This window comes from Rhinatrema bivittatum, chromosome 11 (genome assembly GCF_901001135.1).
Source record: "Rhinatrema bivittatum chromosome 11, aRhiBiv1.1, whole genome shotgun sequence".
NCBI classification, from domain to species: Eukaryota; Metazoa; Chordata; class Amphibia; order Gymnophiona; family Rhinatrematidae; genus Rhinatrema; species Rhinatrema bivittatum.
In genome coordinates, this window is record NC_042625.1 from 51,731,902 (window position 1) to 51,749,864 (window position 17,963).

Genomic DNA, 17,963 nt, shown 5'->3' on the forward strand with positions numbered 1-17,963 from the left:
CGTTAACGTTGGCGGGGACAATCGGCACAGACAGTTCTTATTTTGCAAGAAGGCATTGGGGTAACCTGTATGGAGTGATCATAGTTAAAACCCAAATTTCAGTGAGCATGGGGAGTCTGGATATGTTTAGTTGCTGCATGGATTATAAGACAGAAAAGGAACCAGGTATTGGATTTAGTGTTGCTCTTGTAAGAATCGTAGAGGAAGATGTGAAGGCCTGACATGGCCTGTCAATGGAGAACAGTATTTTGGCAGAATCTGGGCACATCTGGACAGTGGTAGGAAGATGGTTGCAAGGTCAGATAGAAGACAAGCGGGAAAGGGAGGGATGGAGGGAAGTAGTTGCTGTTAAATATACAAATTCCCATATGTAACCTATCTACCCCAAGTGGAAGAATTTCAACTGGGCAGACCGGATGGCCAAACACTGTCTCTTTCTCTTATTTACTACATGAAGAAATACAAATATTTCCAACTTTGGACTGGCTTTGAGGTTGGTCCTGTGGCAGCCTCATACTTCAGTGGATCCCAAGTACAGAAACCTTGAAAAGACACCACATTATCAGGCAAACTAGTGCAGAAACTGAACTTGCAAAGAGAAGGCATCCAACTCTAATCTCTTGGTCTCTGCCATTGCCATTCAGAAACCAAAGAGCCAGCACACCTGAACACTCAGTAATGCACACTTGTGACTTTTACGTAATAAAAATTTCTCTCTGCTCAATTTCTATTTTGGACACAGACTCATGGAAAATTAAGGTATTAAGAAACTAGTTCTGTACCCTAAAGATCTGGCACAAGTACTCCAGTGCCTTCTCCAAGTACTCATCCGTCTTGCGAATGCTGTCATGCCCCATCTCATCCAAGTCATTGCCTGTGTAGGAGCCATTCAGGTCAGGAGACCCAAACCCAAGCCACGAGAGGAAGGACTGGTTAGCAACAGCCTCTGAGGAGTGTTCAGATATTGATTTCGCAGTCTGCTTAGCTTGAGCTATTAACTGTGCCAGCCTCAAGACCTGAGAATAAAAGAAGCAGCAGCTGAGCAATGTGTACAGGATGTGGTAGAAAAGTTACAACTAGGACCTTTACTGGTATCCCTTAGGTACAGCTGTTACAGAAATCAAATCAATGACTGACCTTGATGCCAAGACAATAAAAGGACTTCTGGGACACTTCCCCATCTTACTGCATGTCCTCACAAGCAATAGAGCTTTAGTGCATGGTGATCTCTGTGCAGAAATTGACTGATGACTTGCACGCTGCCTCATTAACTTACCAAACTGCGGACTTCGGGGCCAAACATCTGCTTGTACTGGCAGTCCTGGCCTTCCAGACTATAAACGTGGCTCTTTACTTTAAAGGAGGCATCTGTGATAGCTGGCTGCCAAGAGGACAGGAAGCTGCCTCCAAGACTGGGGCTCAGGAAGACCCGGTGTTGCCTGTGAGGGATGATGTGCTCAGGTTCCAAGAACAGCTGCTCACCTAGCAAGGGAAACATGTCAGTGTTTCTTCCTAGTTTCATTCTTTTTCCTCCAGCTCCAAAATCAGAACCAGGGCTGGGAAGTGGCACGTTCCAGGGATTTGTATCCTCTCCCAACCTACTTTAGCGCAATTATCGCCACAACAATCCTAAGCCTGCGGCCCTGCTCCTTCCAGAATTCTGCAATCCTGGGCTTTAAATCTGACAAAGAGGTGCCCACTACTGCATGGTAACAGACTCCCTCTCCCCCAGGGAATGTGAGTGCTGCCTCCGCAACATTCCCAGTCCCAACCAACCCAGAAAGCAGAGTCTTCAGCTAGGAAAAAAAGCTGCCTTACTCCAAAAAAAGGGATACACAGCAGTACAAACCCACACTGAAAAACCATGGGGCATTCATGCTTACCTTTCTGGATTATTTCAGCCAGGTTGGGCTGAGCAAACACCTTGGCTACTCTGAAGACCATCAAGGCATTCTTAGCACTGACCAGGTCTGTGCGGAGGGCTCGGTTCAGGTAGCCTTGGAAAAGTTTGGTGTACATAAGTAGGTTGTCCTGCACAAAAGGAACCCTATACCAAGACAGAGGATACAGAATCACATGCAGGAATCAGCAGCAATGAGCTACAGATCAATGCTCCAGTACTGGAAGAGAAAACCTCTCAGTTCTCCATATCAGTCTGGACCATAGGATAAAATCTTCCCCTGCTGCAGGCTCGAAACTAACAGAAAATCTCAAGAGGGAGGAGATTTCGGCCGAGGGCCAACTTGTGTTCAACCTCTCCTGCTTTCTGTATGAGATCCTTCCATAGCTAAATAATAAAGAACAAGCTGACCCAACTATTCTGCCCATCCTGGCCACTGTGTAGCAGTGAAACTTCTTGGGGGTGGGGGGGGGGGGGGGGGGGGGGAACACCTTTTTCAAGTAGTAACTGATGTTCCCATCTTATCTCAGCCCTAGAGGAGTAGGCTCAGAGAAATTACCATGTGTAGCAGAACCCCAGACATTTCACGGAGCCTCTTTTAAGGGAGCATCCCTCAGGTCATGCCGACACATCCTCTACAGAGAGTAGAAACAGCAGAATCCAGCCCTGGGATACTCTTTCAGCAAATCTGATCACTATTTACGATTCTCAGAATAACAGAAGAGTCCATTCCCCCAGGATCAGTTCTTGGATACTGGAGCGTATGGATAGCATGGTGCCCATTTTTATACTGTTCCCTAAGGAGTGAAAACACGCTGCCTGCTCCTCCTTATTCTCTTTGGAGAAATCAAGAGCAACAGCAATGTGTTTAGAAGTCAATTTTCAAAAGGGTTAGCGGAGACATTTTCAAAAAGGAAAATTGGTTCTTACCTGCTCATATTCGCTCATGGAATACCACAGTCCAGACAAGTGGGTTTTGCATCTCTACCAGCAAATGAAGGCAGAGAATAAAAACATTTCATGCACTGCTACTTAACTGAAAGCGCCCCCTTCAGTCCCTCAGTATTGACTTGTACCCAAGCCAAGATGATTACTTCCCCAAACTCCAAGGATTTTTCCCTCTAGAGCAAGCTGAGGAATAAGTTGGAACCCCCAACAAAACTGAACCCTCAACTTAGGACAAAGAAAAAACTTCCAATCTCCAAATTGCTTAAACTATGTACAGTCTTGTGTGAATTCTGCATCACCAATAGCATCCAGAATCTGGAAAAGGTCTTTTGTAACAATAAGGGGAGGGGAGCCTGGACTGATCTGTGGTATTCCAGGAACGAAAATTAGCAGGTAAGAACCAGTTTTCCATTCCTGTTCGTACCCCAGATCAGTGGAAGGTACCCAAGCTCCTCCACCCTGGGTGGGAACCCAAAATACCCACACGCAGTGCACCATCACCAAAACATGGCCTCCTACAGAGCCCTAACATTCAAATGGTAATGTTCAGTAAAAGTGTGCAACGCAGACCAAGACACTGTTCGACAAATTTCCTGTGGAGAAACCAATTGACACTCCGCCCAGGAGACTGCCTGCACCCGCAATCCTTCCAGAACAGACCGACTCTTACAGACATAGGCCATAATAACTGCTTCCTTCAATCATCTTGCAATTGTGCTCGGAGCTGCTTTGCAACCCTTCTTTGGTCCACTGAATAAAACAAAGATGGTCAAACCTCCGAAAGTCATTTGTCACCTTGAGATACTGCAATAGGACCAGAAGCACATCCAAAAGGCGAAGCTTCCTTGCATGGGATGAATCAGACGTCAAGCATGGAAAGCCCGGTAATTCCACCATCTGGCTACGAAGAAAGGATGACACAACTTTGGGGAAAAAGGAAGACACCATACGCAACGAGAGTCCATCGTCCGAAATCCACAAAAAAAAAAAAAAAAAAAAGATTGGTGCATGATAAGGCTTGTAGCTCCAAAATTCGCCTAACCGAACAAATTGCCACCTAGAACACAGTTTTCAGGGTAAGGTTCTTCAACGATGTCCTTCTTAATGGTTTAGAAGGAGGCCCAACAATACCCAAAGAAAGATAAGATTCCAAGCCAGACAAATCCTATGAACTGGAGGACACAAATGTCTTGCTTCTTTAAGAAAACAAACTATGTCCGGATGAGACACTAGCGACCATCCTTGAAGCCTCCCTTAGAAATAGCCAAGGTTGCTACCAGGACTCAGAAAGAATTATAGGCTAAACCCTTCAACAAGCCATCTTGTCAAAAAGGCCAAGAACCGGGCAAAGTCCACCTGCAAAGGATCAGTGTCATGGACCCACATCAGGACTCAAACACTCTCCAGAGGTGGATATATGCCAAAGAAGTAGTAGACCTTTTAGACTGAAGGAGAGTAGTAATCACCGGCTCTGAATACCCCTTCAAGCGAAAGCACTGCCTCTCAAAAACCAGGCCGTTAGACACAAGCGATCTGCCTGCTCCAGAAAGATGGGCCCTTGGCGTAGCAATTCCTTCAAATGGCTTAACCAGACGGAACAGTCTACTGCCAGTTGAACCAGATCTGCAAGCCACAGACGGCGCAGCCATTCCGGTGCCACCAGGATCACTCTTTCTGGATGTTGTTTGAAGCACCTCAGCACCCAACCTACGAGCAGCCACAGGGGAAATAAATACAGAAATCTCACTGGCCGTGGCTGAACCAGAGCATCGATACCTTCAGAGCCAAATTCTCTCCTCCAGCGGCTGAAAAACCTGATCGCTTGGCATTCTTCCAAGTAGCCATGAGATCGAACTGGGGCTTGCCCCACCTGTGCCGAATAAGGGCAAAGGCCTCCGCTGACAGCTCCCATTCTCCCAGGTCCAACTACTGTCTGTTGAGATAGTCTGCCTGCACATTGTCCACACCTGCAATATGCAAAGCTGCTAGTACTGCTAGATGACGCTTCGCCCAGGCAAAGAGTTCCTGAATCTCCGGAGCCTCTAAAAGACTCTTCGTTCCACTCTGCAAATTGATATAGGCCACTGTTGTTGCATTGTCCAAGAACATGCGCATCACCTGCCCCTGAATACGAAAAAGAAAGACAAGCAACGCCCTGCACACCACTCTCGTTTCCAGATGGTTGATTGACCAGGATGCCTCCACCAGCAACCACTGCACTTGGGCTGTCAATCCCTGACATACTGTTCCCCAACCACTGAGGCTGGCATCTATGGTCACAATCACCCCGGCCGGAACCTCTAGATCCATTTTATTCTCCAAATTAAGACGCAACAGCCACAAGAGACTGGATCTGGATTCCTCCTGGAGCAGCAACAGTAGCTGAAATTCCTCCAACAATGGATTCCAACGAGACAGGAGCGCCTTCTGAAGAGGTTGCATGTGAGCTTTCTAAAGGCCCACAGCACCCATTCCAGAGTAGAGGCCATGGAACCTAGCACTTGTAAATAATCCCAGACTTTGGGAACTGACAGATCCAGCAGCCCAACCACTTGCGACTGCAACTTGACCTTCCTATCTGGGGTAAGGAACATCTCGCCTAACCGGGTGTCGAATCGTGCTCCCAGATATTCTAGCGACTGAGATGGCTCCAGGTGATTCTTATCTGGATTATCACCCAGTCCAGGGACCTTAGCCACTCTGTAACAGTCAAATGGAACAGTGACACTCCATCCCCCACTTTGCCTGAATGAGTCAATCATCCCGGTAGGGGCACAGTAGTATCCTTTCTCTTCTGAGGGTCACCGCCACCACCACTACTATCACCTTCGTGAACATTCTTGGTGCGGTTCCCAGCCCGAAGGGAAACACTTGAAACTGAAAATGTTCTCCTAGCACTGTGAATCACAGATACTTTTGATGATCTGCTTGGATGGGAATGTGCAGATATGCTTCAGTTAGATCCAAGTATGTGATAAACTCCCTCTTGTACACCACTGCAACCACCATCCGCAGCATCTCCATACAAAAGCATGGCACCCACAAGGACGCATTGCCCTTTTGCAGATCTAGCTGAAAATCTTCCTCGATCTTGTTCTCCCTGAAGAGCCGCCAACCTCCAAAGTGTCCACCGACAAGGGATACAACCTGGCCATAGCCCTGAAATCATTTGTCATCTTCAGTCCTGCCTCAAGAAAATCCCATTCCTGGTCAATCAGCTTCTTCACCTTCTTTGGCAAAGAAAAAGCCTTAGATGGCCCACGCAAGCCATCCAGGACAGGATGCACCCCTTTTTATTGTCAGAGTCTTCCAGCGTGACCCTGATCCTGAGCTTCTCCTGCACATGGGGAAAGATAGGGCGCCATTCCTCTCTATGGACCGGCCTCAACACCCTAGGGTCATCCCCATCCGCGGCCAGAACCTCATCAGCATCACCACCTGATGGTACTGCCTCAGGATCAACACCCATTTCAACTTGAGGATCTTCTCATGGACCCTCCTGGAGACGATCACCATCGGAATCATCTGAAGTCCGCACATCTGAACCAGCCTGGTAGCCCAAACCAAGGAGGCGATGGACCCCCCAATCCTGTCTGCACATGTGCCTTAGGCTTCCTAGCCGAGTGCTGAGACTTCTGGGAGGTTGCCCACTTACTTGCCTTATAAACTTAGTGGAGCAAAAGGACAACATTTGAGGAAAACTTTCTCAGAATCAGTGGACCCTTTGTCAATCCCGTCCTTTACTGGCTCCTGATCACCCCATGTCCCCCCCTGAGTGCAGCTGCACCAGGGACAGTGGGGAGGAAGTCTCAGCTCCCTCGCTGCTGCCTACCCTCTGCAATATGCAGTCAAAATGGCTGCTGTCTCTTCGGACCCCCCCCCCCCCCCCTTCCTGTATGAGTCCCAACGATCAGGTATAGAGTTTCCTCCTGTGCCTCCCCCGGAGGTGCCTTCCCTTCCTGAGACACAGCTGGCACACAAGCAGCCGAACTGAGGCACGATCACATCCCAACCACCGGCCCTGCACTTTTCCCCGCGTCTCAAGGGAGGCACCATACTGCAGCCACGGGTGAATGCTAAAAATAGCCCCAAGCCACACATGCCTCTAGGGTCCTTCCCGGAACTGTCCCGGACCTTCTGCTGTGACGGGAGAACTTGCTCTTACTTACCCCCAGCGATTGCCGATGAAAGGAAATGCAGCCTGAGTCCCTGCTCCCTGCCACATGCTCCTCAGAGCTTTTTTTTTTTTTTTTAACTATTTAAAGGGGCAGTAAGCAAAAAAGGGGAAAGTAATAACAAGGAATACTTCCCTGCTTCAGGTTTCTCCTGCTGACAGTTGGGGGTGAGAGGATCTCAGAGGGAGTGAGAGAACCAGGACCCCTGGGCTTTCCCTCCCTGTGGAAGACAAGGGCTGAGGCAGATCAGGGATTACCAAGCCCCGCTCACCTTGCTCTACACGAGGGATGGCCCACGAAGAAACTAATACCTTATGGAATTTCTTTTTTCTTCTCTTTAATAAAAAAAAAAAAAAAGAAAGAGTAATTTTTTTTTTTTAATTAAACTCCAGACTGCAGGTTTGCACCTCTGCCATCTGCTGGAGAGAAATACTGAGGGATTGAAGGTGGCGCTCTCAGATATGGAGCAGTGCCTCAAAGTTTTTAATTCTCTGCCTCCATCTGCTGGTAGGGATGCAAAACTCACTTGTCTGGACTGATCTGGGGTATGAACAGGAAGACACACACACACCCTTTTGAAAATTACCTCCTATGTGAGAATTTCAATAAACAAATGTAAAGCCTCTCTGCTCAGGCAATTGGTAGCCTCCTTCCTATAGAGCTGGAGGAATAGGCAGAGGGAGCAGGTACCAGAATTCTCGCTTACAAAGACTACTTTTTTTTTGGGGGGGGGGGGGGAAGGGGAAGCTGCTTATTTTTGTGATTTTAAACTCTGCTCTCTTCCCAGCCTCTCTTTCTTAGCAGGCAGGGAGCAGGCCTACTGCAGCAAGCTGGCTCTCTTCTGACCCGCGCCTGCTACAGTAGAGGCTGCTTTCTTCCAGCCTAAGCCAGTGGCAGGCGCCTGGGAGTTTTTCACTCCTGCCTGGAGATTTGCAAGATCTCTAAAAACTCCCCTTCCCCTTCATTTCTGGCTTTGTAAGAAATTGAAAGGGTGATGTCTTTCAAACATGCTAAATCCCAGATTTGTTTTTATAGAGAAAGACAAAAAGAATAAACCAAAAAGGTTTCACGAAAAAAAAACTTTTTTAGTGGCACCCAAGTTTTCTAAATATTTTTCCATCCCTCTCTCCAGAAAACTAAGAATTGTAAGTAGCAGCTGGAAGCATTCGGTCTCTGGCTGCTAGACATGTGCGGCGGGCTGATCACTCTGAATCTGCTTGAATAGTGCAGAGATCTCAGTAATCGCTTGGGACTGGCCGCAAGGAGCAATAGCCTTTCCTCACCATTTCTCAGTCACAGTGCGATTTAGAGACTCTGTGCTTGGAAGAGGCTTCTCGGGAGCATACCGCCAGGGCTGCAAGTAACTCAGCCACATCTCCAGCACCTGCAAGAAAGTTCAAGCAACAGGGGAGGGGAGGAAGGGAGAGAGAGAGAGAGAGAGAGATACAGTTGGTGTTCCCCATGCTCTTGAGATCATGTCTGCCCCCTGATGACATTTCCTTGGTAATTGGATGGGAAAAAAATCAAGACTTTTTACAAAGATGATACATCATCCCTGGACTCCCAAATCCCCTGCTAAGAAACTGTATTCTAGTTAACTAAAGTAATAGGATGATCCTCCAGGAGGGTGAAGAATGGGAGAAAGTTCCCAGAGACTAGATTTGGGTTGGTACATACGGCTCTGAAGGAGGCATCCAGGGGCCAATGACCAAAGCAGTGCTGAAGGAAGACGTAGAGCTTCTGCTGCACAAAACGAGGAATCACAACCCTGCAATTACAGATTCCAAGAAGCAATCAAGTCTTTCATGGCTATGTCTTCCTACATTTACTCAAAGACTTAAAATATATGCAAGGCCATTCTGTCCCACCAGCAGCATTCAGTACAAAGTGCTTCAACTGAAGGAGGCACAGAAGCATACTGTTATGCGATGTTTTCACAGGCTTTAAACTACGGTGCCCTTGGACAAATCACTTCACCCTCTATCCCTCCATTGCCTCAGGTACAAACTGAGATTGTGAGCACTTTGGGGACAGGGAAATACCTACAGTACTTGAATGGCGGAATAGCAATCAAATAAATAAATAAAAGCAGTTTACAAACCACACATAAGCATAAACATAAAAGCCAAATAAATCAAAGATAAAAAGTTGCCAATACCCACACTGAAAGACTGCAAACCTAAGAACCAGCCCCTGTGTCCTGGGAAACAACCAAAGACTTCACTCGCTTATGAAACTTTAAATTTACCTTTGATCCACAACACGGACTCCACCAACCAGGAGTGAGTGTAATTCTGACTCTGTTACAACTTATGCCATAAAAAGGAGCCAACTCAAGCATGAGGGGATATGAAACAGGTTTAGAGAGTGGAAATCTTCTGCTTGCCACAAGCAGACTGTGAAAAGAGTGCTCTCAGCCCACAGCCCATCTGTGTGCCAGCTTTTCCTTCACTTCCCCTACCTCTTGAATTCCTCCAGGGGACTGGTAGTGTGGGAGTGAGCCGACGGAGAGACCTGCTCTGGCTTCAGACTGTTGGCAAAGGCATGAAGATGTTTCACAAGGAGTCTCACCACTAACACATGCTCCTCTGTCGGCTGAAAGGATTCCTGCATCAAACAGCAGAGACTTCAGTTACATTCCCAGCAGAAAGAACATGGCCCCAGGAGCTCCTCTGACACACCAAAGAGGAGGAGGAGATCTTTGGACTACAGCAACAGGTTACATACGCTTTCAGTGCTCCAAACCAAAAGGCTTTAAAAACATGCAAATCAATCCATTAACAAAAGCAAAGCACCTACAGTCCAGAGCACAAACCCAGACATATCCCACTGACAAGCACAAATCCAGCAGACACCAATTTACAGAACATTTCCTTCTTGCCGCTGATAACCAAACCAGGAAAGCCTGGTGACAATCCTCTCTCCTCCAAACAGCAGGAAATACTGTCAAGAGCTACCTGAAGAGAACCCCCAGCTCTCCTCCCAGGGTTGAATATTTATGGGCAGAAAGCATCTGGTTACAGATCCCCTGCACAGTACATAAATCTGCCGGGAATTCGAAGGGCAGACACACCAGCCTTGGCCGGCTTGTTACAAAGTAGATGAGAATTCAATCTTTACTTTGTCAGGGCTCTGAAAGTAAAAATCAACCATTAGTTTGGGAATCTTTCAGAGCTGCCCTCTTCCCTGTCACTATTGATTCAGGCTGGCAAACAGAAACCCTTCCATCTGTGCCCCCAACAGGGAGCTGCTGAGAGGCTGGGCTGCACTGGTCTCTGAGGCTTCAATGCGATCAGCATGTCAGAACAAGTGAAAAACAAACCAAGAAAAAGTCAAAAGATGGTAATACTTGATAAGCGTGGAGGGCCTGGTAGCTGGGCAGGGCAGGACTACCCTGGTGTGTACTGGAGACATTGACTCGGTAGTGGAGAACCTCCAACTGAGAGACAAACAGAAACGGGGGAAGGGAATAAAAGGAAAAAAATGTAAACAGAAAGAGAAAAGTGAGAATGAGAGCAGAAAAGGAAAGGCAAGGAAAAACAAAACAAAACAAAACAAAAAAAAACCAGGTTAATGCCAGCAAATACCAGAAAGCTGCGAGCACAGCGCAGCCCCCTCTTCCTGTGCTGCAGGGCTCATATGCTGGCAGCTGCTGCTCAACTCCAGATCATGGGCCCTTCTATAGCAGATCAGATCGGGGATTGTTCATTTCTCCTACCTGCTAAAATCTGGAGCACAGCTTCCTAAACCTGTCCTGGTGACCCTACAGGATTCCCATGATCAGTCTGCATGCAGTGGGGCCCAGTATCAACTAATTTCTCTCATGGATATTCATGAAACCCGACTGGCTGTGGGGTCACCAGGAGTTCATAGGTCATAGATACAATTCTCCAGTTTATCTCTAATCAGAAATGCAGAAAATTCAAAAAGGCAGCAAAATCTGAGATGACAGTCTGTCAAGTCTCCAAAGCTCACATACTACATCTTTTCTGTTGTTCCTTTCAGGCCAGGGTTCTTAACCCACTCAGGTTTTCAGGATATCCACCATGAATATGCATTACCTCATGCATATTCATGGTGGATATTCTGAAAACCCAACTATCCAGATGTGTCCTGAGGATTTTAAAGACAATTACATAAAACAAAACTAACTCAAATGATTGTTTCCATATTCAGAACGCTTTTGTTGTTTGACCAGGGGTTAGCAATAATTTAAATGCATTAACATGCTAATATGCCAATAAAATCTGTATTAGTCAGCAGCAAGATCTGCAAAAGAATCCAGACCAGCAATATGGTGGCACTGCATGGACAAAGCTAGGAGACCCTGGGAAAGAGGTTCATAATATGTTGGAGAACTGCTTGCCAAGCTGACTCCCCACCACCGATCTCCAGCAGTGGCAGCTGCAGCCACAGCTACAGAAAAACCTGACAGACGCAAGGGACCTATGGTCCATCCCTCCCCTCATGCTATCAGGTCCAAGCAGTGACTCATATCAGCCACAAATCATACCCGCAGTGCCATTTCTTATTCTTGGCCTAAAATTTCAAGTTTCTCTTCTATACACTCGTCATATTCTCCATACCTGACCTTTGCCATTTCCTCCCTGAAACTTCACCCGGATGGGGGGGTGGGGGGGGGGGGGGGGGGGGAAGGGGCATTTCTCATGTTCAGGTGGTTATTATTCTGGATTTCATAGATTCCTTCTGGAATTCTGGTTATTGGAGCTCAAGCTGTTTCTTTCCAGCCCGAGCTGAGATGATTTTATAATTCAGGGGTTTGGCAGCCTTATGATTTCGCTGTATTGATGTCTGATAGTTTTATATGTGCAGGATGTGTGTATACTCATTGTATGGTTGTTGATTTTGTAACTTATTTTATTTTGTACATTGTCTTAATCCTAGGGTTAGGTGATAAAGCAAGTGTAAATAAGTAAACAATCAATTCTCGGGGGAGGGCAGGAGAGAATGGATTTCTCTGACCACAGACTTAGGGGGAAGGCAGCGACAGGGCCTCCGGCAACAATGGGAGAAATCAAGAATCAGACATGTAACCTCTCCTGACGCATTGTCATTTCAAGCTCATGCTTCCTAATTCGCTGAACTCAGCCCACGACAGCGAGCCTAATCCAAGGGCTCAAGTACATTAGCAGTCACGTCCTCTGCAGTCTTCGCCATTACCTGCTGCAGGAAGAATCTGACAGTGCAAAAAGCTCAGAATGTTAGTGGCATGCAGCAACCACTACCCCCAAAACAAAAAACAAAGAGCAGGCGAGAAAGGAAAAGGGAAAAAAAAAAAAAAAAAAAGACACAGTGAAAAGAAAAGATCTGCAGGAAATAAAAGATGGAAAGCTAGGTGTGACCAAGCAGCCATAGCCCCAACCAGCCTGTGAAAGCCCTAATATTGCCTGCAGCAGCTCTTGCAAGAGGAAAGCAGGAAGAAGAGCTTCTCAATCAGATAATTCACGCCCTCCTAGGTTCAAAATTACTACTCCCCACCCAGGAAAGCTCCACCTCCCTAAGGGCAACGAGTGTTCAGTTACCAACGTACAGCACCGGAGTTGAATTATGGAACATACATCTCAGGCAGGCAGCTCTGTGCCCTTAGCAGCACGCCCACTCATGTAACCTACAGCCTAACCGGACGGCAAGAACAAGGGCAGAGCAACAGCAGCCCTCTGTTGCTCTGCCCTCTGCAGTTTCCCTTATTCTATCCCCAGGTGGCCAGGAATCGTGTCTGGCTTCAAGGACTCAGTTATAGAACTTCCTTTAGATTTTCAGCATTAGAAGAGGAAAAGCAAAACAGGAACTGCTCTCATTCTATGTAGATGCAAAAATAATCTTTAAATGAAACAAACCCAAAATGCACTATGCAGGCAATGCATGGATTGTACAATGCTCTTCCACACACAACGCAACCAACGCACCCTCAGGTATTCTAGTTCTGAGTACATCCCCCCCCCAACACACACACACCCACCATGCTTGTATGGGGCTCTCCCTTTTGCCTGGTATCATGTCACACGTGGGATCCTGAAGATCCGATTACAGGGCACTGCAGAACAGGTTTTGTTTGCTAGGCCTCATGGATCTTCAATCAGGAGGATCTCCAACATCCATACTCTGTGCCTGAATTTAGCCCCTTTAACTTAGCTAATTTACTTCCTAGAAAGATCTTGAAAGTGGATCTTACAAAGCCACATTTTCAGCTTCTCTTGCTAGGTGTTGGTGTCTTAGGACCATTTTGTAGTTTGCTTTCAGTCTAAAGACTGACATCAGCGGTCTGCAGACCGTGCAATGCACAGCAGGTCCAGATTACCTGGGCGTGAGGGGAATGCATTTTCTGATACACCTCCAGCGAGTAATGGTGAAGCCACATTTCACTAAAGACCTGCAAGAGACAAAGATGAGAAAGCTAAAGCCTCCATGGAAGAGAACAGAGTCAGGTACTTGCAGCTCTGAAACACCAGCTCACCTCTTATAAGCACATATGCTCATCCCTGCCTTTCTTAGTTTGTAGAAATGGGGAAACTAGATGGACCTTATGTGCCATCAAATTCTAGAATTATATTTCCCAGAAAAAGGTCTTACTCCTATTGTCAAGCCCATCAGGAAGAATAATGTACAGACTGTAGTGATTTGCCCCATATGTCGTGTTCATCTCTAGCTCTGTACCCAGGCTGAGATCTGCAGTGCCCTCCTGTGGTCAAAGTATGAAGGTGTAGCTGCCTTAAAACCTAATGCTGTTCTTTCACTGTCAGGCTGATGATGTAACTGTTTTCTGATAATGGCTGGGAAGGAGTTTTTTGGGTTTGGGGTCTTGGGTGTTGATAATATTGTTGTGATGCATAAGGTGAAATTACTTCTTCTTACCTGATCATTTCCTTTCCTCTAGGACAGGCAGGCCAGTCCACACAACTGAATTTATGCAGGAGTACATGAGGTAATACTTATATTATGTGAACCTCTAAGAAAAACAAGCCACATAATCATAACAATATATCTCCTACATACAATTTGTAAGTGGACTATTTGAAATATATAGTCAAACGTCCATTATATGAGGTGACATCAGATAGTCTGTTACTTTCTGTCTCCATCTGCTGGCTGACATGCATAAACCCAGTTGTGTGGACTGGCCTGCCTGGATGAAGAGGAAATCATATTTCTTAGAAGACCTGCCAGGTCTTATTCTGCCCCTCAAGGGGTTTACGAGAGGGAGCAAAGCCTCCCTTGCAGCTTATCAGCCATGAAAAGGCTCACCTGAAGCAGAGTTTCTGATCTCCAGATCTCCTGGGCAGCTGGGTCTGCATTCACTAGGGGCTGATGGGCAACATGACGCTTCAGCAGGCTGCTGTGATGCATGCCATAGGAGGTGAACGTCACAGCCGAAGATCTTCAGAAGACACAGATGCACATGATATTTATCAGTTAAAATCAGGAGTTAGCTGGTTAAACCGCTGGGTTTTGAAAATTTTCCCTGATTGACCAAATTTAACTTTCCAAATGTAGAATATTCACAGACTTAGATTGGGGGAAAGGAGTTAGCTGGTTAATGTGGACCTTCAGTGCTAACCAGCTAACTTACACTCCTAAATCTAAACAGAAAACCTAACTAGTCGAATTCAGGCGAATTTTCAGCAATAAACCTAGCTGGTTAGGTGCAGCTGAAAACGTGCAACAAGATTATTTGGTTATCTTGCTCCCACAGCAGCTCTCTAAATAAAAAAAAAAAAAAAAGTTAACTTTTAGGCTTCACTCTTTAGTGAGGAAATGCTTCATGCTTAGAGCACAAAGTTTGGTCTTTGTGGTCTCTTAGTTCCAAGTCCTGGTTCTATCTGCCTGCATCTCAGTTTTCCCAAATGTACTTGTGAAAAACTCTTCAACCTTCAGAATACCAAGTTGCATCAGCTCTTGCCTCCTCTATGCAAGACTCAGGGCTAGATCTCAGCTAGGTCCTTTGACTTTTCACACTCTGCAATCACTACATGGCTAATCTTACGCTCTGCTTTATGTACCCTCCCTCAAAAATACCCTTTTCTGCAATGTGTAGACACTTGAATAATTTCCACTTCATTCCCACCCTTTAGTTGGCAGCACTGGATAAAGCAATTTAGGATAACTTGTATCAAAAGGCACGCTGCAAAAGTGATGCATCATATATATACTGTATGATGTTTGATGCATGCAGAAGTGCCACATCGTTAGCATTAGAAAAGGAAAATGGGTTCTTACTGCTAATTTTCATTCTTGGAATATCACAGATCAGACCAGACAAGTGGGTTTTGCATCCCTACCAGCAGATGGTGGCAGAGAATAAAAGCTTTTCAGGCACTGCTACATAACCGAGAGTGCCACCTGTAGTCCCTCAGTATTGACCTGTACCCAAGTCAAGATGACTACTTCCCCAAACTCCAAGGATTTCTTCCTCTAGAGCAAGCTGAGGAATAAGTTGGAACCCCCAACAAAACTGAACTTAGGGCAATGAAAAACTTCCAAATAGTTTAAGCTATGTACAATCTTGTACAAATTCTGCATCACCAGCTGTTTCCAGAATCCCACTTGTCTGGAGTGATCTGGGGTATGAACAGGAGCAGTATTTTATGAAACTTCAAGTTGCCAGATCATTTACTGCTCCTGCGGATCAGCATTACCTTGGTGTGGGTGATGGGACAGCTCCCCCAAGGTTGGAGAAAGGGGGTGGAGGAACATTCCCCTCTGTGGGCAGAAAACACTTCAGATATCTGTCCACTAGGATGAAATAAGCACTGTCTGAGGTGCTGAAGTGAAGACCCAATGGATAGTTCTGAAATATATCAAAGCAGCAAAAATATGAACTGTCAACATTCAGATCTTAGGCAGTAAAACACAGACTGCGGCGAACCCCTTTTTAATGCAAGGACCCATTGGGGTTCCCTCTGCTCTCAGGGGAGATTCCACTGATTGAGAGAATGACGCTAACATGTAGAAGAAAGAGGGAGAAGAAACAGATACATGGATACACAAAACATAAACATGATGTATGCACAATTAGGGCACAGAAAGGAATTCTACAATAAGATTAAAAGAAAAACAAATGTTACTAATGCAAGAAATACGTCTGTGCAAACATTCGCTGGGACTTTGTTTTGAGTGGTCTGCAATGGGTGGATGCAGAGCCAGGCAGACATACTCACCCGGGGCGTGATGAGGCTGACAGCAAAGTAAAAGATATAATATTCAAACGCATCTAGAGAGGGAGGCAGAGTCAAGGACACTTCCAGAACTGAGAATATAAAAGTAAATCCGAAAACAGGAACCTGAAAGACCATCCAGTTACTAAACATGATTTCTCTTTTGGAACTGTGCAACACATTTAAAATCACTTACTGAATAAAAAACAGAGGCACCCTATCAATTATACAGAAACTTCACATTAAACATTTCGATAATTCAGTTTTATGTGTGTATTCTAGAATAAAAGCAGCTTGCGCAGTCCAAGTCCAGCTCTTGGTAAGTGGGACCTGGAGCGCAGGAAAGGGGCTACAGGTTTTCACTGTATGGTTGGCTCTTTCAGTTGGAATGAAGTTTACCTACCCTGCAATCTGGCCAAGCATTTTTATCAAGTGCCTTGTGCTGGTTTGTGTATGAAACATGGATTTTAATCCATTCACTTTCAGAGAAAGGATACTGAGTGCCAGGTTCAGACCAATTCCCCCAGACGGGGGGAACTGGATCTTGTTGTGGTACAGTGGGCACTCTGGCAGGACCCGTTCCTGTATAGAGGCCTTCACAGGACCCTAGAAAGACCACACAGCTGTTGAATATCAGACATTACTTGGTACTGCATAAATAACCAGAGGCAGATTATTCCCACGTCAGACATTAAGGCTAATGACGTGTTTCTTCCCTCACCAGTTTTCTCTGGACATTTCTTTCTTGCTCCAACAAAGCAAAAAAGGGTGAACCCAGGGAGGCAAAGATTTCAAAAGATGCACAAAAATGGAATTTTTGGACGCTAATTGCCCTATTTGCAGATGAACATACACATGCATTCCCCTGTACCTTTGCTTGCACTCCCAAACATCCACACAGAAATTTACCACAGAGGTGCAAAATGTGTGCAGTCTGCCAAATATTGACTGGGACATCCCAGCTGTGATATTGTCTAGAAGCAGAGAGATCCTGGACTGATTGCAGAAAGAACTTCTGGCAACCGGTAATGGAGCAGACACATGGAGGGGGCCACATCAGACCTGCTGCTTACAGATGAGCAGAGTATTTCTGATGTCATGTGGGATCCAGTGATTACAGATGGGGTGGTTCTTGATTAGAGCACAGGGCACTGCTGGTGCATTCAAAGGTAAGGGTCCTGAACTTCAGGAAAACAAACTTTGTTAAGAAGGAGGCATTAACTCAACGGAATAGGCTAACAGAAGTAGAAGATTACTGGGCAAAACTAAAAGGAACAGCAAATCTTTTGGTAGGAAAGTAAATAAAATTTGTCTTTCACTATCAACTAAATGGGTGTAGCTATTTTATTTTTTTTTTGTAAATGATTTATTGAAACAAATATTAGCATAATGACATTACAGCATGGTTATAAACTCTACATATGCAAAACACTTATTGTATGCAGTCTAAAACAGCCTCTAATACCATGTGTGTCCCTTTTCGGTGTCTAGAATAAGTAGCCTATTGTCCATGGTTTAACATGATACCGTCCTGTCCCCAGGCTAAGGCACTGTGGATCTGAGCTACCACAGGATGAAGCCTGTGTTCATTCACTCAGGGGAGATGTTGAGATGTAGCCCTCCATTGTAGATAGGGGTTACATACCTGCATGAATCTAGGAAGTGCATGATGCTTGCAGGCAGTAACTTTGTATAACTCGCTCATCGTATCCAGCTTCAAAAGAACCACGTCTAGTGGGGGCACTATAAGGCCTTTTCCACGCTGCA

General features: G+C 45.8%; 1 protein-coding gene across 6 annotated transcripts in view; it reads right to left on the reverse strand.

The window, feature by feature from the left end:
* The window catches only part of SMPD4 (sphingomyelin phosphodiesterase 4), a 55,652-nt gene that overhangs the window by 18,008 nt on the left and 19,681 nt on the right, over positions 1 to 17,963 (reverse strand). For 4 of the 6 annotated variants that reach the window (XM_029620059.1, XM_029620057.1, XM_029620058.1 and 1 more), the window contains 12 exons: positions 16,694 to 16,802; positions 16,200 to 16,252; positions 15,678 to 15,829; positions 14,287 to 14,419; positions 13,343 to 13,414; positions 10,373 to 10,462; positions 9,485 to 9,630; positions 8,701 to 8,791; positions 8,307 to 8,407; positions 1,884 to 2,047; positions 1,277 to 1,482; positions 783 to 1,016 (listed from right to left, as the gene is read on the reverse strand). In XM_029620059.1, the coding sequence (XP_029475919.1) occupies positions 783 to 1,016; positions 1,277 to 1,482; positions 1,884 to 2,047; positions 8,307 to 8,407; positions 8,701 to 8,791; positions 9,485 to 9,630; positions 10,373 to 10,462; positions 13,343 to 13,414; positions 14,287 to 14,419; positions 15,678 to 15,829; positions 16,200 to 16,252; positions 16,694 to 16,802 (1,551 nt within the window). The remainder of the gene's footprint in view (positions 1 to 782; positions 1,017 to 1,276; positions 1,483 to 1,883; positions 2,048 to 8,306; positions 8,408 to 8,700; positions 8,792 to 9,484; positions 9,631 to 10,372; positions 10,463 to 13,342; positions 13,415 to 14,286; positions 14,420 to 15,677; positions 15,830 to 16,199; positions 16,253 to 16,693; positions 16,803 to 17,963) is intronic. The other 2 variants (XM_029620060.1, XM_029620062.1) reach the window with 2 other exon arrangements.